Source organism: Numida meleagris, chromosome 1 (assembly GCF_002078875.1).
Source record: "Numida meleagris isolate 19003 breed g44 Domestic line chromosome 1, NumMel1.0, whole genome shotgun sequence".
Taxonomy (NCBI): Eukaryota; Metazoa; Chordata; class Aves; order Galliformes; family Numididae; genus Numida; species Numida meleagris.
The window spans coordinates 8,475,888-8,498,976 of NC_034409.1; the positions used below are offsets into that span (position 1 = coordinate 8,475,888).

Here is a 23,089-nt window from a genome sequence, read left to right on the forward strand (position 1 = left end):
GGAGAATACTCCGCAGCCTCTCCAGTCAACCCTTTCCTGAGTTGCTATAGCCAACATGTGTTGATGCAAAGCAAGGAGCTATCTCATTAAGACTGATCACTCAGTTGTGGAGTTTTGTGTGTTATCCTGGGAATCCCAGCAAGGTACTGTGTTGAATTTTGTAGATGCAGTCAGTAAGGTTGTTTAAAAACAGATATGTAGGAAATTTTTAAATTTGGAAATCTGTTATTTATATTTGAATATTTCATCCTGTGGATCAGTCAAAGTTCATTCATTTGCAAGCTGTTTCTAATAAACAGTACTGTATTTCTGTACTCTTAACTGTTGCAATATGTAATGAAATTATTTTTAACTCTACCATGCAGTTTGGGGAAGAACGCTTAATGTTGATGACGAGAGCATTAAGTCAGATTTTTGTATTCATTGTACTGAAAGTCATTTTCAAAGAGGGAGCGATGGTCGATACTACGTATTTGTGTAAGTGGTAATAAATGATATACACACAAATATCAGACCAAGAGTAAATACTTCATAATCCATAGTGATTTTCTCTCAGAATTGATAGCAAACTTGCCACCATATATCTAGATAAGGATATTTTTATTTCAGTGGAAAATGCAACATAAATGTTGATACTGAAGAAGAATTTCAGTATGAAGACGTTCCATCACATTTTAAATCCTTTCTTTTTGGGAAATTCTAGGAGCAAAATTCATTGCAACTTTTCCCATCCCGGACACCTATAACCCAGATGATGACAAAATCTACTTCTTTTTCCGAGAAATATCACAAGATAGCAGCACGTCTGACAAGACAATTCTTTCTCGAGTTGGGAGAGTTTGTAAGGTGAGAATTCTGTCTTTTACACTATTAAAAATAATGCACGTTATTAAGAGAAAAGAGTTGGGTTTGAGCCATCCTGACTCTGTGTGTTTTAGAAAAGCTACTGCGCTTATCGTGAAAAATCGTGTGTCTAAATGATAGTGTGTTGACCTTCGGATGTGCAACAGTGATCTGCTTTGTTTCATAAGCTTTCAATAAGGATTGACTTGTTGACATGTACACAATGCCAAGGTATTTGGATTTTTGTGAAAAGTGCTCAGTGAATGAAGAGGAATACGAACCCATCCCTTCAGCATAGATCAGTACATCATTTGTTGCATTACTGAGCGCTGAGATCATTCATTTCTGAGCATTCCTGATAATCAGTTGGGGTGGGACAGGCTAAAAAAATACTGTTTCTGAGCTACGTCCACACCCACCTGGAGGTTTCCTCCCCTGTGAAGAAGCGTGTTCTTTGACCTGTTTACCAGCGGGGCCCAGGAGCTGGCTCTGCTGCAGCATAGGAAGACTTGTTTGGTTGGTGCCCAGCTTGCTTTAAACGATTGCTCCCTTCATTTTCTCTTTTGTTATGTTTGTTTTTGCCCCTTAAGAAAGATTTCTACCCCTCTGGTACACATAATGCAGATTTTCATTATGAGCTTCATTCATTTTGAAGAAGTATCTCTGTCAAAGGCAAAAGCCTATTCAAATTGTAATGAGAAGATAAACCAGTTCCTGTCATAGGAAGACAGCAGTCAGTAAATAGTTTGTGGTTTAACAGCCTGCTGATTTTGCTAATGTCTTCTTCCCATTATACTGCAACGGTCTATTGACTTCTGTGACAGACATACTGTCTACCCTCTCCTTTATCCCATAATACTGTAGGAAGACATGCAGTCAGAGTAGATACTTCCATCCTGTCCTTAAATCTCAGTAAACCAGGTACCCAGGAATCACTGGCAAAAGTCTGGAAAATGAGACTTAAAAATGTTCATTGTATTATTAAATATCAGCTTTGAGCAAATGTTTCTTGTGTGATGAGCCAGATAACAACAGCATTATAGTAATCACATAAGTAGGTACATTTCTGTGGTATTTTGTTCAGTTGTCCTCGTTTACTTGCATTTTCTGAGCAAAGTGACTCCACTGGCTGTGAAAATGACCTTTCCAAAGAAAAGCTTGAAAGCTAATAAGTAAAAAGAAGAGTTTGTGATTTGCAGTAGGATACATCTAAGAGAAAGGCACCCGGAAAGCTAATGGACACACACTTAACACAGAAAGCAGACAGGTGTGCATGAATGCGTAAATCTATGGCTGTTCTGCAGACCAGCGAACTCCCGTCAATCAAAATTTCAGTGACCAGAGCCATTTCACACTTCTGTCCTTGACCTATAGTGTTAAGAAAACAAAAATACTCATTCATAAATCAGTTCTCTAGTAGGTTTTTAGACAGATGAAATAATGGATAATCTTTAGTTGGATATTTCACAGCAATGTGATTAATGGCAGAATGGAAATGCAAACATGTATGATTTGCTGCTAGATGTGGTATTTGCTGATAATGAGAGAGCACTTAATCCATTAAGAAAAATTGGTAGACAGCAACTTTCAAGCGAAGGCACATGGGAGATTGTATTAAACAAAGATATGGTAGTTAAAAATCTGTATCCTTTACCTAGAGAAAAAGCAAATATGGTATCATAATTAAAGCAAATGGGTTGTAAGGAAATCCTAATGACCGTGCGTAATCTTACCTTGAATGGAATTGAATTTGTAGGGTGGTCATGTTAAGTGGAAATAAATTGTCTTGAATTTTATTTTTAATAGTCAAGACAAAAGAATGGAAACTGGTAAGTAAGATTATTGATTATTATTAGTGCTCCATTTACACTGTCTTCTTTATTTGTTGAGCACTTCCTTGTAGATGCAGAATTCTACTGAAAATTTAAACTCCTGCATTTTTGTACATTTATCTTTATTATTTTGCAAATAATGCAAATTATTATAATGCAAATAAAATTGTTATATTTAGTATCAATTAAAATATGCAACTAAACTGCTTACAGACAGGTTTTTTTTTTTATCTGTGGTCTGCTGTGACACCTCTGCTACGCTTAAATCTCTTAGGTAGAGGACTGATGTATTTGGTTACAATGGTAGATAACAATTTCAACTTGCCACATCTCATAAATGTGACCTGGGCAAAATGTTAAACATTCTTTCCCCATCAAGAATACAGTAACAGTGAAGGGGAGGAGACCAGCAATTTTAAAAATAATTTGCGTATTGTAACCCCAGTTTCTTTCTACCAGAGCTCATTTGCTTTCTACCTCATTGTGCCTTAGGGCTCCTGGACGTTAATGCCAGAGACACAAGCTGAAATTAGAATAAACTTTGTTTTTAATAAAGGAAGTTGGTCAATGCAGCCTATTCTTTGGCTAATTTTCAGTGACTCAACAATATGGTCTCACTGATCCTCCCCCTTAGGGAAAATCTTCTTTGGAAAGCAGTCTCTGTTCCCAGCTACTTAGAGTCTCAGAAGATTTCAGTACTCTCACTGGCAGCTCTTTGCCCAGGGTGAAACAGCTGTCACTTGTCCTGTTCATAAGACCATGCTTATACTTACCATCTCAAAACATATGTTGTAATAACATAGCCACTGTAGCACTAAATAGCACTAACTTAGATTTACGTAATCTGTGTTCTATGCATCACCAGGCGATATCAGTATGAGTTGGGAGGAAGTGCTTTCAACAGTCATGTTAAGAGCCAGTTGTGTAATTTATCATGGCAAATGGCATTTCCTATTTTTGTTTTGAGGGAAGTGTAAAAGGATAATTGACTTATCTATAATACCTGTTACTGCTTACAGTAAGTAAGTTCCATCTTACATTAAGTGTATTGTGTTGGGGTATTTTCTTTCTTTTCAAGCAACGTCATAAGAGAGGGAATGACTACTAAAATTTTGTTAGTGGTGTGTATCTGCTTTTTGAAACATGAACAGATACACAGGTACATATAACATGCATCATCCAAAACGTAGCTTCTTAAGAGCGTGAGCCCATCAATTTCTATTGCTAGAAACATGAGCGCAAAATGTTACATCTAGACTGTCTTGAAGCCACACTGCTGAACAAGCTTCCATGAGCTAAGGATATGTCACAGTCATTACGTGCACCGAGACAGCTTTTGAAAACACAATGTAACGTCTATGCACTGTGTCCTTCACAGTCTAACATCAGCTATATTTTCGGATACATGTCCACCACAAAATGATGACAGTGTTGTATTTAAGGGCAACCTCATATACTCATAAAAAGAAAACATTTAGGTTTTCCTTCCATTTTTCCCACTCAGAATGGGGAATGAAAATCCTAGTTTGCAGGAGCCCACAGAAACATTTTGGGGAAGGAGTGAAGATTATTGGAATCATAGAATCATAAAATTAGGTAGGTTGGAAAAGACTTACAAGATCATCCAGTCCAACCATCCACTTACCACCAGTTCTCACTAAACCATATCTCTCAACACTATATCTAAACATTTCTTGAACACCTCCAGGGACAGTGACTGAACCACCTCCCTGGGCAGCCCATTCCAGCGCCTGACCACTCTTTCAGAAAAGCAGTACTTCCTAATGTCCAGCCTAAATCTCCCCTGGCGCAACTTGAGGCCATTCCCTCTCGTCTTGTCACTAGTTACAAGAGAGAAGAGGCTGACCCCCAGCTCCCTACAACCTCCCTTCAGGTAGTTATAGAGAGTGATAAGGTCTCCCCTGAGCCTCCTCTTTTCCAGACTGAACAATCCCAGCTCCCTCAGCTGCTCCTCATCAGGCCTGTGCTCCAGACCCCTCACCAGCTTCATCGCCCTCCTCTGAACATGCTCCAGGGCCTCAATGCCTTTCTTGCAGTGAGGTGCCCAAAACTGGACACAGTACTTGAGGTGTGGCCTCACCAGTGCTGAGTACAGAGGGAAGATGGAGTTTTTGTTTGTTTGTTTTCTGTATAACAAATTTTTTTTCATAGTTAAAACCTCATTCTATTGGAATGGAATGGAAATTAGCCAAAAGCAGTAGTCTCTCAGCTATAGTATGAGAATCCTGTTTATTATTACAGCTCTCTGTATTTGCTGTGCTCTTTAACGGTTTTGGTGATGTATTGAAAAAGTTGCTGCATACAGTCTAAGTCTGATTTCCAAGAGACCTCAGCTGCCAAGAAATCAGCCTGCAACCCCTGATGTGTTCCCATGTTTCCCAAAGTGTTCAGCATCCAGAAGCGTCCTTTGTTCTAGTGGGAACAAATGAGCTCTTTGTCTTTCCTCCCCCCACACCCATTCCACCCTCTCATATACCCAACTGTACCTGGGAATGAGAATATAGCAATTAGGCACAGCCCTCTTGGTTAAACTGTGCTTTCTAAAGGCACTGGAATGTAATCATTTTAAGCACTCCTGAGTCGAGAGTGCGGGACACACCCTGCATTCCACCTTAGAGTAATGTGATTTATTTCCAAAGCCATGAACACGAGCAGAGTTCAAGGCCATGACCTTGCCTCTCGTCTGGTGCTTGAAGGCAATTTGTATTCCTGGAGTGGCAGCAGGGAGTTATTCTGCCGCATGTCTGAATGCGGGGTCTCCAGTGGGCTCTGCTGTGCGACTGCTAGTGTGTAAAATTTGGGAGGTGTTTTTCTTGTCCTGGAAATAGTCTAGCCATGCCTTTGCTGTGACTAGAGGTAACTGGCTCATTAACATTCTTTGTATTTCTATATCGTGTAATGCATCACTGTGCAGATAATTGATCTCTCTCCAAAAAGCATTTGAGTTGTCCGCATAGTGTAACGCTTTACTGTTCAGTAATATTAGCTTGGGTCCCGGAAGCAAAATAGCCATGTTAACATGTTCTCAGCAGGGCTAATTAGTCTGGGCTCAGTGCCATGCTCGTGCAGCTATCCTGCTTCCAGTTCTGGAGGCAACTCATTCCAGACAAGATTTAACTTACTGCCTGTTACATGCTTACATACTTCCTTCGTCACCATGATATTGCCTAGCCACAATGCTAACCATGATTGGTTTTATTTTTATATATAAGTATATATATATATATGTCAGTTATCATGATTAAAACCATTTAGAAAATGTCATCCCTAGGAAAACTTTGGTCCTCATTTCCCAACTGGGCATCTTTGCAGCTGTGGATCCTTCATCAGCCAGCTCCTCTTCGACTCCCGAGCTTGGCGATTTAATATTATGTGTTGCCTGAAAGTTTTCAAATGTTGTAGAAAAGCAGATGCTCGAGATGATTTCATTTTGAGGTCTGATGTGTTGGAGACAGCCCAGATCCATACAGTATTTGTTTCTGACTGTGATGAATTATGAGATGTAACAGCAAGCTTTGTCAGGTCTTTTGGCCTTGGGTGTGTCTCAACATTGTAATTGGTGTTGTTTTTGGGGTTTTTTTTGGGGGGGAGTGGGAATTATGATTTACAGATGAAGCAAAAATATGTAAGTTATGCTTACATATAAAGAGCTGTGACTGAATTTTACTGAGCCTTAGGGAAAATGAAAAAGAAATTGCAGTGTCAAGATAGGGCTTTAGAAGCTGGATTATGGACATGCAGCTGCATAACCTCTGAAGTAAACTCTAGAAACAAACCTAGTTGCTGGAGATGCTCATTGTCAGAATATGATGTTGGCAACCCAGCAGCTCGGAAGTAAGGAAATTATTAACTCCTTATTTAGAGTAAGTTTCCTATGCCTAATCTGAAGTCCCAGAATTTGGAGTGCTTCAATTTAGATTTTCGAGTGTCTTTAAGATAGTAAATGATGCCTTAGTGATTTTGGAAGTTTTCTAATGTGATAAAAATTATCTCTCTGATTTTTCCTACCTGTACATTCATTATAAAAATGTGCTCTTCATGGTTTGCTGTTCAAGCTCTGCTGATGCTTATTGAATAGTGCTGAAATCTAAAGAGATCTGTAAGATTTGAGCTAGCTTTGTTTTGTTTTCATGCTTTTCCAACTCTACGTCTGTGGTTGTGAATATTGAAATCACAGTGACTCACACTTACGTCTTTAGGCACTTGAAAATATCGAAGCTGAGAAAGTAATTAACCAGACATCCTCTTAAACTGGTAAAGACAAATGATGACTTTTTAGAGGAAGATGCTTTCCATCTTCAACCCAAATCTCTTTGAAAGCTATGTTTTCAGCTGCAGATAGAGAGGGATTTTTGGCCTACTTGGTCCCTAGGATGTGAAATTCAATACGTTCTTATTTAAGAATGCAAAATTGTATGGCAAATTCAGGCCAATATTGTTTCAGAAGGAAATCAGTTTCTCTCAGTGCTGCATCACCCACTGTTTTATGAGACTTCAGTGGGAGATTTCACTGTGCTCTTATTGCACTAAAAACATATTAATTCATCTCTCTTCTATTATATTAGTTGCATGATTGTTCTAATCATCTGACTTGCCTGTGGCTTCATGATCAGGAGTGCTACATTTCGTAAGCTCAAGGATTTTTTCTATTTTTTCTTTTATCTTGTTATTTTATATCCTTTTATGGATTTACAGCAAATAGTTTACATTAAGTATATATGAGAATTCAGATAAGAAACAAGTAAAGGCTAGTCCAGCATACTGGAATAAACCACAGACAGATTACAATCAATATCTAAAGTTGATTTTTCTGAGAGTTAATTAACATTTTTGTTTAGTTCAGCCATCATTCTTTCATTCTTTGCTCACTTCAAACTTCCATTGAAGTTAAAGTGCACAGACTAATGATGGATACAGTAGTGTACATCTATTTTGCCTAAGCCTTTGTACGGCTTTTGGGAGTGTTCTTAATACTGTTAAACCTGTTGGAGGTAATTTCAGCAGGATTACTGAATGGCCCTGCAGTATGATGGTACTTTATCATTCGAAGCTTAATTTTATTATTTCGTTAATCCCAACCACTTTGAAATATGCTCTTTCTGACTCTCCGTATCTTACCCTGTCAGTTTCCGGGTTTTTTTGTTTTGTTCTGTTTTGTTTTTAATATGCTTAGTTCTCTTTGATGTTTTGATTTGGATCCCATCCAAAGATAATTCAACATAAAACTGAGTATGATGTTTAAACACTTTGCAATACAAAAGTCAACATTTTCCATATTGAACCAAACAACTTCATATTTTTTTTTGTGTGCTTTGTGTGACTACATTACCATTCTAAATGAAATAACACCAAACCTGCTTAAGAGACAAGACCTCAAGCTAATATATTGTTTTTCATTCATGCTTTGGAGAGAGGGCATTTTCACATAGATGTGGCCTAATCTTGCAGTTTGAGCTGTGGTTTTTAATTACAGTAAAGGCCCTCTTTCAATATTGTCCTAATGCCGACAAACGTGTGAAGGCCCAGAGTGGTATCCTTACCCATAGGTTTCACATCAGCTTTCCAATGGCATGGGTTGTGTGGCCAGGGGAGTAGGTCATTTTGCCGTACACTACTTCAGCAACATCCTAGTTTCAAGTTAAAGGCTTCCCTAGTTCACGTCTACTGGGCATTTATTCATTTCAGCTAAAAACATCGAAAGGAGGCTTGACACTAAATGCGGCACTCCAGCATGCAGCTGGCTATAGAGATTTGTTCCCCTCCTGCCTAAGCCTACTGTCTAGATAGGACACAGGTTGATACAAACGCTTATTTTTTTCCATTTGTTTTGGTTTCGATATCTCTATTTGACTCTGGTTATGCAATCAACTTTGTACGTGCACTATGCTCAACAAATGATTTGATCTACAACTTAGTCTGTAGAAAATATTAACCTCTCCAATGCCTTTTGCAACAAGCAGTGCTATTTATACTAGCAGAAATAAGCCAATCAATACAAACTAGTATCAAGTTTCAAGAGGTGATGGTACTGAAATCTTATGAAAGATGTGGAAAATTATTCTAAAAGGATTCTCTGTAAGCAGGTTTCCCTAGGGGGAAAGCTTAAAGGCCAAGCCACACAAATCTAGAGAAATTTCTGATTTTGTTTCTGGAGGAGATAGGGAACATTCAGTCTACACTCTGAGATGATCTGAGGAGATGTATTGAGCTATCAGATTGATGCATTACCCTGGAAAGAAGGAAGGCTAAACTTAGTCCAGGCTTTCATGTTGACTGCAGCAGTTCCTATGAATGGTCCACACATGTTCACACCTTTGATTCTCCTGTCTAATTGTATGCAGATACAACACTGGTGACAGAGCCCTTGCTATGTGTGATCCATAGGCTGAAGCATTACCCTATTCTGACAGGTTAGTTTCAGCAAAGGATGTCCCTGTGAATAAGTGTGCTGTTTGTGAGGCTGAGTCCTACTCAAATCTTGATCTTTGTATCACCTACTTCAAGCAGGAGAAGTGTTATACATTAGCACTATGTGCAGATGTGTTGGTGTCTTATATGAAGTAATATGCAACCCTATAATGAGAAAATTTCCCCATGAAAGATTTAGTCATCTCATATAAACAGCAGAATTGCTAAACAGGGTTGCCACTCTCACTGGCAGATGGGATGAACTCAGAGAGATGAACTGACTTCCCAAGTTTTCACAAGGTATCCATAGCACAGAGCAGTCAAAGATTTCCATCACACGCACCTCTTCTCTCTTGTATATACTGCAAGGGTATTTTCACTCTCCCAGTCACACTTAATGTGCTGCTGGATGTTTTTGGATCTGACCCAGAGCCTGCTGAAATCATGGGAGGAATCTTTCCTCTGAGATCAGTATGGTTTTGACCAGAAAAATCTTACTTTTCTATGTTATACCAGTACCTGACAGAGTTGGGTAGGGACAGAAATAAAACATAATAATTAAATGAGAACTATGAAGAAAGACAGAAGCCCTCTGATAGACTGTTGGCTATTTTTCCACTTAAAAAAGATGATCGAAGAATGATACAAGTTTTTTGTTGTGTTTTTTTTCTATTTCTTTTCTTGTTTATCTTTCCCTTCCCTCCAAAAAAGTAGAGTTTTGCTGCTGGGCATTCCATCTGCTTCTGGTAGTTGTGTAATTTAGCTAGACTGCCCATGAGGGAAGGGCTCCAGGGCCTTCTGCAGTTTCAGCACTTTCCCCCCCTGTTCTCAAGCAATTCCTTCTATTCAGGACAGAATGTCCTTTTGCACATCTTGGCTCTAATTAATAACCTACTTCTAGAAATTCTGCTCTTTTTTTTCTTTTTAATTTAATATATGTAATTTCAGTGTCTGTTCAGGATAATTACTGTCTTTAAAGTTTTATGAATCATACTGTTTGACATCTTTGATGTTGATTCATTTTCAGAAAACTGCAGTTTTTGTTCTGATGTTCAATTTGTCACTGTTACTTACAAACAAATAAGAGATTTAAAACCCCAAAGATGCAGGTGTTCTTTAGTTTTGTAGCAATCTGTTTCCCTGACTGCTGGATTCCAAGACATATATTCATGCATTCTAATGAAGGTGCACTTATATAATGTCTAATATACAATAGAATAGAAAACTGAAGCAACGGAAAGTCTCAGTAGATTTTTTTAATCACCTTCTCATAGGCAATATTTTTTTTCTAATGGTTTTTATTTTCACAATCAGCTGGTAACATGTCTCTAACCAGAGGTTTTGAAAAACAAGTTGTTTGTTCTGCTGTACATAAATTACAGATCACAAAGTTGAGATTTGCATAAAAGTCTCCTAAGGAGAATGTATGATATGACCTTGATTTTCTTCACAGATTTTACATTGAAATAGTGTTCTTTCTTTCTTTGAGAAGCCCATATACTTACATGTGAACCCAGACTCATTGAAGAAGCGCACCAAATATTTGAGTTCTTACTGTAGCTTGTTAGAGATCTGATTTCTCACTCCAACTGATTATTTTTAGTACCTAGTCATAAAAAAAAAGTTGAAATTTGAAGATTTATGTGGAATAAGAGTCCATTTTTCATTTAAAAATTTGCATTTAATTTAAAAGTAAATTGCATTTAATTCTAATTTATTTATCTTAAAATAATATTGGACTACTTTTGTAGATAATTTCTGTGTTTAGATCTTCATAATCTCTTTTTGTAATCTTTCCTCAGCACATGGCAGATTGCACTGCCTGCCTTCTAGTTAGCAATTATCTGAATTTCTCACTCATACAAACACTAGTGACTGAGATTTCACAGGCGCTTCTTCCTGTTAAAAAGAAGGTATTTCAGGAGGAAGCATTGGTATCTGTTACAGTTTGTGAGTTTGTGAAGCAGAAAGTGTTAATTAAACCTTTATTTATATGCAAAAAGAAATATGCAGTCCTAAGTGCCTTCATCTGTAATGTAACAAAGTTAATAGTAAACGCTGCTAATCCAATGTGCTTAGAAGTGATATTTTTGGAGATAACATTTCAGATACTTGTGGCTGCTCATCTGTTACGAGTAGATTAGCAATGTTTTTGGAATGAAGAGCTTGTTCGTGCTGCCCTCCCCTTCTCTCAGCGCTTAAAGTTGTCTTGTCTTCTTGTCCCATCTCCCTGAAATATTTACTGTTCCTTGTCTACAGTACCAGTATCTCTTGGGAAAAAGCATTTCAATCCATCAAGTTTAGCACACATTCTGACACTGTTAGGCTCAGTTCTTGTTTGGTGTAAATCAGTCCAGCAGTCATTTCAGGATTGAGTAGCTTTGTGTTGATCCTGTCTTTCTGGTCATGTGTGCATTGATTGGCCTCTGCTGTGGTGATTTTCTCTCCTCTGTCCGTTTTTTCTTATCCACTGACTACTCAGCCTTATTATATGAATACCAGCTTGCAGCATTTGAGCGCATCAGTGATTCACTGCAGACTGATATTAACTAATCTTTTCCACAGAAGAGATTTGTCTTTTCTGTATCAACCCAATCTCAAGCAGATTTTGGGGCCATATGACCTTTGTCCAAGCTCTCAGAGGTCAGTAACTATGAACTATAGTGGCCCACGGAATACATAGCTGAGTAGACAGATATGATGCAAAGCTAATGAGTTTGTGAGTTCATACCAACATGCTCTGAAGAAAAGGCAAGTAATCTCCAGCACAGATTATGTTCTCCAGCAGCTGAAGTTACAAGATATGTCTCGTTGACTGACCACAAAATAATGTTAGGAAGGGAGGGACACACATTATTCAAAGCATAGAGATGTCCAGAGATTTCTAAGACAACTGCTACTTGAGATTCAAGAAGTGAAGGGATGCCTTAACTATTAATAGTTTTTGAACCTCTTTGTCTTGAGCTGAGCTAAATCCACCTTTAGATAAAGCTGCTGCAGCCTATGTCAATTCCTGCACTTTCTCCATTAGTGCTAATACACGTGTATTAGGAAAGAAAAGACACTGTATTATTCAGAAATGACATAAAGTGTTGAAGAGTATTGTATGACTGCTAGTCAAACTGAAAATAAAATGAAAGAAATCCTCCTAAGAAAATGCCCATTTTGCTGTAGTCAGCAATGGCAGTAGGAAGAAGCGTGATAGTGGGTATGTCACTATATTACGAGCACAAGTATTTAAATCAGTGAAAGGCCCTTTGTGCCCTTGACTTCTACAACATAAATTTCTGAATCTCTGGCCTCAGAAGGACTTAGTAAATCACAAAGTGCTGGCTGGTCATTGAATTCCCCTTGCTCTTTTGTAAACATTACAGTATTATTGGCAACCTTTGGCTCTATCCTTCAAATTTAAGGCATATGGAGTGGATGCCTGTGCTAATTCAAATAACATGGTTAACATCTTGTCCTGGCTTGAGAGTGAGGAAATATGGACACATCTTAAATCCAGTGGAATTTTATGTCTTAAAGCACATAGCACTTGCTAAAACTGCTTCCTTCAAGCGCAGGATTTGCTTCACACTACTCTCTAGGAGCTCAGTAGTGTTTAAAATAAACGTTTGCAAAAATATTCTGTTGGATCACAGCTTAAGGGTGGTAAAATACAAGTATGGGTTTTCCGATCTCTTGCAGAAGCTGAACGCGTGTTATGGCAGGAGCCTCAGCAAAGCAGTGGTGGTGTTTTCCCATTGCAACCCCATCACATCTTGTTTCCTCCTCTCTGATCCTAGCCATGCTCTTAGTGACATCTCAGGATCCTGTGATGCTGTGCCCCATCCACTAGAAATCTGAGTGGATGCTCTGCAAAGCAAGAACTGCTTTGATAATCTGCATTGCCAAAGGAACAAAAAGCTTAGAGTTTGCTGTTGTGTGTGTTTTTTGGTTGTTTTTTTTAAGATTCTTTCTTGCATCTTCGTAATTGTTTGTTTTTAATTAGTCCACAAAGTTTATCTGTCGTGCCTTTGAACAGAACACACACATGCAGAGCTTATTTTTCCTATTGGCTTAAGACTGCTAGTTTTGACACCTTTGTAATAAATCTGTTGGCTAGATGCAAAGCTTCAGGCTTGGCAGGTCTTCAGGAAATCAAGAGGGGAGGTAGCAATACTTGAAAGAACAGGAGTTCCAAAGGCTGTAGATTAACAGGAATCATTTCCAACTGAGCTCACCTATTTAAAAGTAGCAAATACATGAAAAGGGAAGCTGGTTAGAGTGAATTACCAAAGAAGTGTTACTTCTGGTGAATTGAATTTCAGCACAAAAATACATCTTTCTGAATGTCTCTAACATTTACAACCCAGCCCTGAAGGGCCAAATACACTCCATAGAGATGCTATGTAGTCTCTACCACCTACTGTTTCCTACTGTCTGGTTTCACACCTTCAGAATTGTAAAGCCAATTTGAAAAAATAATAATAAAAAAGGATTTCTCATGGTGAATCCAGGTGGGATGAGTAGTTATGACCAGAATAGTAGTGCTTGTATTTCCAGGCCCAACAAGCATTAAAGTTTGTAACAAGTAGGCATCTTCATGGAGTAATTCAGAATCTATTGCTGGGGGGACTATTCTTAGCAATGAGAACCTTTCCCTTAAGAGTTTGAATTCTTGGATGCTGCTGGAGTATCATTATCTTTACAGATGTCAAGCTGAAAAAGTTGGGGGCCTAAATAGCGCTGTAGAAACTGAATACATCTGTTTTTTGGAGCCTTCAGGGACAGATAAATGTCATTCATTAGATTCTTCATATACTCAGTAGAAGGAGGAAAGCTCCTAAGCAGACTTCTTGTTCCATCTTCTAAGAGCAGCTCCTCCTACACTACCTTTCCTCCCTCTTTTTTTTTTTTCCCTGGCAATCAGTTGCTACCCCTTTTTCCTATTTCTTATCATAATCTTCAATGTTTTGAAAAACATCTGTCATGGTATTCTATTTCCCTAGAAGGAAAATTTTGGAAAATCTCCAAATATTTTAGAAACATCTTAATTCCTCAGTGTAATTGGATGGAATTAGTGTATCATCTTCCTTTCACCTACCTAACTGAAGCACGTGGGATCATAGGATCAAAGTCAATATAAGGACACCCACCTTTGAGAAGGATAATTCAAATTTCAAGTGACTCCATATGATGCTTTTGTTTCTTCAGTAACTAAAAAGAATTTGAGCATGTGTGCTCATGTCTTGGAAACCTATATTAAAAAAAAAAGTTTTTAAAAATGTCTTTTATGGAGGATGAAATGATTTTTCCATAACAGAAATTATTAAAATAACATGAGTGGTTTTCTCTGGAATGTGTATCTCTATGTACTGTATAAGCAAAAGAAACAAAACAGTATTTACATCTCTGGATCCTCTGATTAATATAGTTTTTCTCTTTTGGGAAATCTATCCCGAATGTTCTGTATTATTTCTGAGTTTGTAAACAATTTCTGAAGAACCACTGATTGCAAAAATTAGCATTGCAGAGAACAAGAAATCACATGATATAACACGTTTCATGGTATTTCTGTTCTGAGAACACTGCAAACAGATTTAGGCACAATCAGAAAATTTCAGTTGGTCAATCTAAGAAATGACTATGGAGCTACTTACAAAAAGATTGTACTTTGCATCCTGTGTTACAATGGCTCTTATTTGTTTAATAATTTCGTCTTTTTATATTATTTTTATTAGAATGATATGGGAGGTCAAAGGAGCCTAATAAACAAATGGACTACTTTTCTGAAAGCCAGGCTAGTGTGCTCGATACCTGGTCCTGAAGGAGCCGACACACATTTTGATGAGCTGCGTAAGTTTGATCTATCTTTAATGGCTTATTTTGTCATTTGATTTGCTTGTGTTTTTTTTTTTCCTTTTCTTCTTTACAGAAGTACCACATCTTATTCAGATTTTACTAATTTTCCAGGCAGTACTGACAGTGTCTAAGAAGGGTGACTGTCATAGGCAATCTGAGAGGAACAGAGGGTCCTATATGTTGGCCAGATCGTACCCATAGAGAAGTGTACTAGCTACCTGGGTCCTGGTCAGGGATATTTCTAGGAAACCACCTAGTCTGATTCACCTCTCTGATTATTGTCCTTTATTGATAGTTCAGGTCGGCAGTGATGAAGTCACTGAGAGAATCCTGAGAAATACCAAAAGGGACTTCAGAGCATTGGGGCGGTTAGTTGATGAAGCAGGAGTACAGGTGGTGTTTTCCTCTATCCCCTCAGTGGTAGTGAAGGCTACTGAGAAGATCAGGAAAACCCTTCTCATAAATACGTGTCTGAGAGGCTGCTGCAATTGCAGGAATTTTGTTTTTTTTGACCATGGGGCGGTTTACTTGGCACCTGCTCTGATGTCTGTGGATGGGTCTCACCTTTCTCAAAGGAGGAAACGGATCCTAACCCAGGAGCTGGCTGTGGTGATTCCCAGGGGGTCAGTACTGGCACCTGTCCTGTTCAACATCTTTATTGATGGCCTGGATGAGGGGTTTGAGTGCACCCTCAGTAAGTTTGCAGATGACACCAAGTTGACAGGAAGTGTCGATTTTCCTGAAGGTAGGAAGGCCCTTCAGAGGGATCTGGACAGGCTCGATCACTGGGCTGAGGCCAATGGGATGAAGTTCAACAAGATCAAGTGCTGGGTCCTGAACTTTGGCCACAGTAACCTGAGGCAATGCTACAGGCTTGGGGCAGAGTGGCTAGAAGACTGTGTGAAAGAAGCAAACCTGGAAATGTTGGTTGATGCTTGGCTAAACATGATCCAGCAGTGTGCCCAAGTGGCAAAGAAGGCCATTGTCATCCTGGCTTGTATCAGAAATAGTGTTGTCAGCAGAAGGGAAGTGATTGTCTCTCTGTACTCAGCATTGGTGAGGCCGCACCTTGAGTACTGTGTTCAGTTTTGGGCCCCTCACTACAGGAAAGACATCCAAGCCCTGGAGCATGTTCAGAGAAGGGCAGTGAAGCTGTGAGGGGTCTGGAGCACAAGTGCTATGAGGATCAGCTGCGGGAACTGAGATGTTTTAGTCTGGAGAAGAAGAGGCTCTGGGGAGGCCTTATGGCTTTCTACACCTACCTGAAAGGAGGTTGTGGCAAGGTGGAGGTCAGCTTCTTCTCCCATGTAACGAGCGATAGGACTAGAGAGAATTGCCTCAAGTTGCACCAGGGGAGTCTCAGGTTGGATGTTAGGAAAAATTTCTCTGAAGGAGTGGTTGGGTGCTGGAATGGGCTGCCCAGGGAGATGGTTGAGTCGCTGTCCCTGGAGGTGCTCAAAGAATGTTTAGATATTGTACTAAGATACATGGTTAGTGGGGAAATATTGGTGTAGGTGGATGATTGGACTGGATGATCTTGGAGGTCTTTTCCAACCTTGATGATTCTATGATTTTATGATTCTATCTCTATCTTTTATCTGAAGTCATTGATTATAACTTGAATTAGTCTTATCAGAATTATGGTGTTTATAACTCCCCAAGCTGGAAAGTGGAAATCTGATTCTGTCTAAAAACAGACTAACTGCAAAGGGAAAAATGACAGAATATTAGCACAAATTCACTCTGCAGAAATCAGACAAAAGTAACCTTATATTTTTACAAATCTCAAAATTATAAGTGATAAATCCGGAAATGTTCAACATTTGTTTAATAATTATAATAATTAAAAAGCACAATATTTTCCCATTACAGAAGATGTATTCTTACTTTCTACAAGAGATGAGAGAAACCCTCTTGTATATGGAGTCTTCACTACAACAAGGTATGTCTTAGGATCATGTTTGCCTTTGGAAACAAATGCAGAAGGTCTTAGTCAGAGATGTATTAATTAGTGAACCTCTCAGCTATGATATTGAGGTAATTTAAGTAGAATTTTCATAAACGAAATAAATAATTAATTTGTCTTTGAAACTTTTGAATTAAATGCACATAAGGACTAGTCATGCACTTCACAGTGGAATTACAAAGAAAAATTGCCAATGCACTCCTTAACTAAGAGGTAACCACTACACTGGCTCCATAACATATATAACCAAATAAAATTTTTAGAATTGAATGAATTGCAACACAGTTACATAATCATAATAGTTGATAAATGACACATGAAACCTACTGACCACTAGAAAAAATAACAGTCTATCAAATGCTCCCAAAAGCTGACAAGTCCAGGTACCACCTGAGCAAAGCTTAGCCCTATGATGAGAGCGACACATAATATCTCCAGTTATCAGAGCTGTCCACATTGTCTGTTATTTAGCACCACTTATATCAACTCTCAGGTGTAGGATTGATTGAGAACCCATCAGACTCAGTGGAATTACTGAATTGATTCACTGGATGAGGTATGCTCTGAAGATGTGCTTACAGTGTGCCTGTCTTCTTCTCAGCTCTGTCTTCAAGGGCTCTGCAGTTTGTGTGTACAGCATGGCAGATATCAGAGCTGTTTTCAATGGCCCTTACGCTCACAAAGAGAGTGCGGATCATCGATGGGTGCAATATGAAGGTCGTATCCCCTATCCCAGACCCGGTACAGTAAGTGTCTCCTTAATTACATGCTTCTATCTTTACTCAAAGGCAATCATACTTTTCTATCATCATGGACTGTCAATTTATATTTTCCTCTCAGGCAGGATGTTTCAAATTACCCTCACAACCCTTTCTCTTCTGTTGAGAGCTCAGACATCTACCTACCCTTTTTCTGTTTATGTATATAAATATGCATTTTCCATTTCTCTGACATAACATTGCGTCCAGACCATTTCCTCATTTTCTCTCTTATTGTGGTCTCCTGCTGCCCAGCTCTATTTCTATCTCTTGGGATCACCTCTGAGGCACCAACACTTCATAAAAAGCCAAATGCATGTTTTTATGGAGTATTAAATTATGATGAGGTATTTAATTTGGAATCTTGTATTTCTCTTATCTCTGTCTGTTAAAATCCCATTTCTTGAGATATGGTCATTGATTCTCCTCTGTGTCTTTCTGCATGTGTTCTGTTTCAATATAAAGTAAGGAGTTAGTTGCTACAGACTTTATGTGATAGAATAAAAATGATAGGAAGAAAAGTAAAATTTAATATTTGGAAATACTTCTAAGTCCTAATCTGTGATACCTCAGAGGCAATGATTAAGCCAAAACAAAGAGGAAAAATGTTGAAGGAATTTAGTAAAGAATTCTTATTCTACTATTGTCTTGGTATTAATTTGGAAAAGCATAGACATACATTTCTGATGAAGAGAAAAACGGTATTTCCAAAAAATGAATTTATTTTTAACATGTCAGCAAAACTTTGAGCAACTCTTGGTACATGCAGTTTGAAAGAGCAGTGATTTAAGAATAAAACAGGTATGGGATGGCTTTCTTGGTTTAGTATTCATTCAACTAGTTAGTAGTAAGAAGCTAAATAAATACAGCCAAACTCTGAGCTACTGAGGTCGGACTGCTGCTGGTACCTTGCCTAGAGGTCATCTGAGTGTCTTTATGCTATTTCTCTGACAACAGCATTACCAAAACCATTGCTTAAAGTCTTATTATCTAACTTCCTTAGCTTTTCATTTCATTCTATTCCTTGTCTTTCTGTGTTTTCTTCACTATCCTTCCAATAGATCCAACTGCTTGGTCCATTCCCAAACTATCTATGGCACTTGGTCATCCCTAAGACAGATCATGCTCTGTGCTCTGATTTCCTTCTCTCAGCTGCAGACCAGTGGGAAAGGAAAGCTTTCCATAAAGAGTAAGGCAGCTCCAGAGACTGATTCAGCCTGCCTAGGATTTGCACTACTGGAGCAAATAAGATCCTAATTTAGATGCTTACACATCTCTCTCTCATGCAGAACATATGGCACCCCTAGAAAAGAAGATTACATTTAATTCTTCTATTATTATTTTTTTTTAGCATGTGCAACTCCATTACTGGTTAAGAAGCACAGATGCATTTAGTTTTAAGTACAAAAATGGTGCCAGTGAGAACAATAGCTGGTCCCATGGCATCTAAAGAGATTAAAATAACTCTCTTGAAAACCTTGCAGTGCCCCATAAGGATGAACACTCTGCACAGATAGACGGGTCATAAGCTCATTGCATTTTTGAGTGTATTAGCCATCACATGGTTGAGCTGGGATTCGCAAGGAAGGAAATGTCATGCTGGAGCATGTCAATGCTGATCTTTATCGCTGATTTGAATATCCATGCTCAACAAGTATTTGGAAAGTTTAAAGAAAATGGATATTTTCCGTAAGCCACCCCTTAGCTCTCTAACTGCTTCCCTTAAGCACTTGATAACAGCTGTGAGAAAATGCTCTCATAAAAATCCTTAGGAACTCTGGATTTCTGTAGGAGTTTGTCTGACCACAAGCTGAGAAGGGGAGTGGATTTTACTGAAACAAGATCTCTGAAGAAAGATATCTGTAATGTTTACTATGTAGATAAGGTAAATTTATTACTGCATTTGTCTTAGTGAGCTGGAATTGTCTCAGACTGAAACAAACTTCAGGCTTGGTGGTTTAAGACAGCATGCCCAAAGAAGAATTAGATTCATGCCATGCTCTCATTTTGAAGTGAGCTAGGCCAAACCTCTGGATCTGAGTAGATTTAGGCTGAGATCTAAAAAAGCAGCGCAGTGCTTGAAGGCAAGGAAAAGAAGCAGCACTCTATGTGCCCACAGAATGCTGCAGTGTGTCTGAATGCAGAAATGCTCTTTTGTAAAGATTAATTTCACCATTTCTTGCCAGCTATGGGGTGATTCAGGAATGCTTAGAATAAAGCCAGAGGGATAATCTGTCCATTTCTTAAAGTTACTGGAGCATTTTTGAAATTTAAGCTTTACTTAGTGCTATAGTGTTAGCTACAGCTTAGCATATTCAGCACTGCCCCGATTTTCTGTTTCTTGTATTTGGAGTTACTGGCAATGTCTAAAAATGGCAGTACTAGGAAATACTTTTCCTTTGATGTTTTGCTTTGAGGGAAGAATTGACTTCCGTTCAGCATTTACACAGAAGCAGGAGACTGCTCACCCTAATTTAACTTCTGGCTCGGCTGCCTTTATCTCCTAAGTAAACAAAGCTGTTCACTATAGGGGCTGCAACCACTTTGATATTGAAATTTTGACAAAATGCTTCCTGCGGCAATTTGTGTCAGAGATAAACTCTCAACACGGCCGTGATATCACGGCTTGGCGATGCTGAGCATCGTGCAGGTGATGCGGTGAGGTCTGCCTGCCCTCTGGCGTCTGCGGGACCCTGACCAGGCTGACTGCTGCCCAGGTGCTGCACAACGTGCAGCTCTTTTCTCTGACTTCTCCTGGCGGTATTAAAGAGCATGCAGATGGTGTATAAATTTAACGGAGACAAGGCTTGAAATCTCTTTAAATTTGGAAAAAAAAGATATTAAAAAAACATGCAGCAGGCAGCCCTGGTAAACAAAGGGCTGTTTGAAAACCAAGAGAGCTTTTGCTTTATCTTCTTGAGCTGTTTTAAAATTGGACTTGTGTATCTGCAGCTGTCCCCTGATAACAGATCCAGTCTTCTTCCAGTCTCTTACAGTTTCACCAAGGAAATTATCCTTTGATAAAGAAATCATCAAGGACTTCCTGTAAAATGTGTTCCTGTGTTCTCAAACAGAGTTTACATAATGTCCTCCCAGTAATCACGGAAGACATTTGAACAAGATTTTCAGTGAAGTAGGAGAAAAGAACTGTTCTAGCATATTTATTCATCTGTAAATATTGGAGTATCAAAACACCTTACACTGCATATATCCCATTTGGAAATTCTGCTGGGATACTCAGGAAACATCTTCACTTCATTGACAGTGAGCACATGTCACTGAGGTCAGAAGCACCTCCCCTACTAAGACAGGCTGAGGGAGCTGGGCTTGTTCAGCCTGGAGAAGAGAAGGCTGCAGGGTGACCTCATTGCAGCCTTCCAGTACCTGAAGGGAGCCTGCAAACAGGAGGGCAGTCAACTCTTTACAGTAGTAGATAATGGCAGGACAAGGGGAAACGGTTTTAAGTTGAAGGAGGGAAGATTTAGGTTGGATATCAGGGGGAAGTTCTTTACCAAGAGAGTGGTGAGGTGCTGGAATAGGCTGCCCAGAGAGGTTGTGGATCCTCCGTCCATGGAAGTGTTCAAGGCCAGGTTGGATGGGGCCTGGTCAGCCTGGTCTAGTATTAGATGTGGAGGTTGGTGGCCCTGCCTGCAGCAGGGGGGTTGGAGCTTGATGGTCCTTGAGGTCCCTTCCAACCCAAGCCATTCCATGATTCTTTGATTCTATGACTTTGAGAGGAATCTCAGTGTTTAAAGATGTAGGTTAACAGTCTGATCTATCACAGTACCTGGGTATTTAATTGCAATTCAAGGCAACGCTGAATACAATGAGTCTGGATTTCTAAGTAAGTGATTTGCCAGAGGTTCCCCCAGAAAGACCTGAATGAGCAGAGTAAGAATCTTGCATCTAATTGTAATCTTAGCTACAAGAAGCATCCAGCACAGCAGCCACTGCTTTTCTTCATTTGTATTTTGTATCTCGCCTCTTCCCACTTCACATCTGAATACCGAGTTCCTGTTTTCTTTCAATTCTGTTCTTTTATTATTTAATGTAATAAAATATTTCTTTAACTATTTAATTTTATTCTTTTAATCTAAAAAAAAGTTCCATTATCCTCGGATCCTTCTGTGATCTTTCTCACTTTTTTCTTTCTCTGTTGTTTTTTCTCCCTTTCTTTAGTGAAACCTTTAGTTTTTTCTGCTAAGCCAGTGCTCAGGCTGATGGAGATGTGTTGTCCATGCCAATGGGACTTGGCTGAGCCACTGAGAATTACTGGCTGCCAAAATCCTCCCCTTGTCCTCACGTCTGGTTAGTTTTGCTGCTTTAATAGGAGTGTGCGTAAAACATCGAGGGCTGCACAGGTTTCCCTTGTTATTTTTAGACTTATCTTCCTCTTTCACCTGATCTTTTATGGGACAGACTGCATTCTTTGCTTCTCCAATTCCTCTCTCCTTTGATCTCCCCACTGTAAGTGGGGCTTCGTAATTAAGTGAAATGTTTCACTTTATGGGCTTATTTTCCTGAGAAAGCCTCCTCCACCTCCTCCTACGTACCAACATGTTTTCCCGAACATGAATCACCTCCCAGTTCATTGCAGCCTTTCAAAATGCTGCGAACTCAGTCACCTTTCCAGCTTGCGGAGGTCGGCAGAGAATTGCAGTATGCCACCTGCAAAGTCAAGTTCACTCACCTAGCTGGTCTCCTGCGGTTAGATACACATTAATGGTTTCTTATGTCAGCCTTTGCTGTCAGCCACACAGGTGTGTTAAATGGCAAAGCATTACAAAGGGTTCAGTACAATCACTGGAACAGGATAGAACAAATACATCTAGTGGGACACAGACTCTATGTAAAAAATGTCTCTATGTACTGTGTAGCTCTGATCAGACTACAGAGAAGCCACAGACTACTTAGGACACTTGAGAACCAAGTTCTTTCTCCAGACTGGCTGAGTCTCCAACAGCACTTGAGTGTCTAAGCCCCAGGAGTCATTCCTTAGCTTCCATCTATACCACAGAAGGTCCTGACCTATAAGTATCCAATTTTCTAAGGTAGTTCTGGGCATCACACCAGTCCTCAGCATTACATCTTAGTCCGTCAGTCCTCAGACTCCGCATCTCTCACTGAAGTTATAATAGATTCATAGACTCATAAGAATGACTTAGATTGGAAGGGACCTTAAAGACCCTGTTCCAACACCCCTGCCATGGGCTGAGTTACCAGCTACCAGATCAGGCTGCCCAGGGCCCCATTCAGCCTGGCCTTGAATGCCTCCAGGGATGGGGCATACACAGATTTTCTGTGCAGCCTGTGCCAGTGCCTCATCATCCTTTATATGCACATAAAGCTCAATTTGTTTTAAACAGTGGTGACTAGCTGAAGGTAATTCTATTTCTCCGCTTTTTGTTTGATAA

At 39.3% G+C, this 23,089-nt stretch overlaps 1 protein-coding gene across 5 annotated transcripts in view; it reads left to right on the top strand.

The window, feature by feature from the left end:
* SEMA3D (semaphorin 3D) overlaps positions 1-23,089 on the top strand; it is a 142,596-nt gene that overhangs the window by 89,835 nt on the left and 29,672 nt on the right. For all 5 annotated transcript variants that reach the window (XM_021384443.1, XM_021384441.1, XM_021384440.1 and 2 more), the window contains 4 exons: positions 704-846; positions 14,831-14,945; positions 16,824-16,893; positions 17,519-17,663. In XM_021384443.1, coding sequence (XP_021240118.1) covers positions 704-846; positions 14,831-14,945; positions 16,824-16,893; positions 17,519-17,663 — 473 coding nt within the window. The remainder of the gene's footprint in view (positions 1-703; positions 847-14,830; positions 14,946-16,823; positions 16,894-17,518; positions 17,664-23,089) is intronic.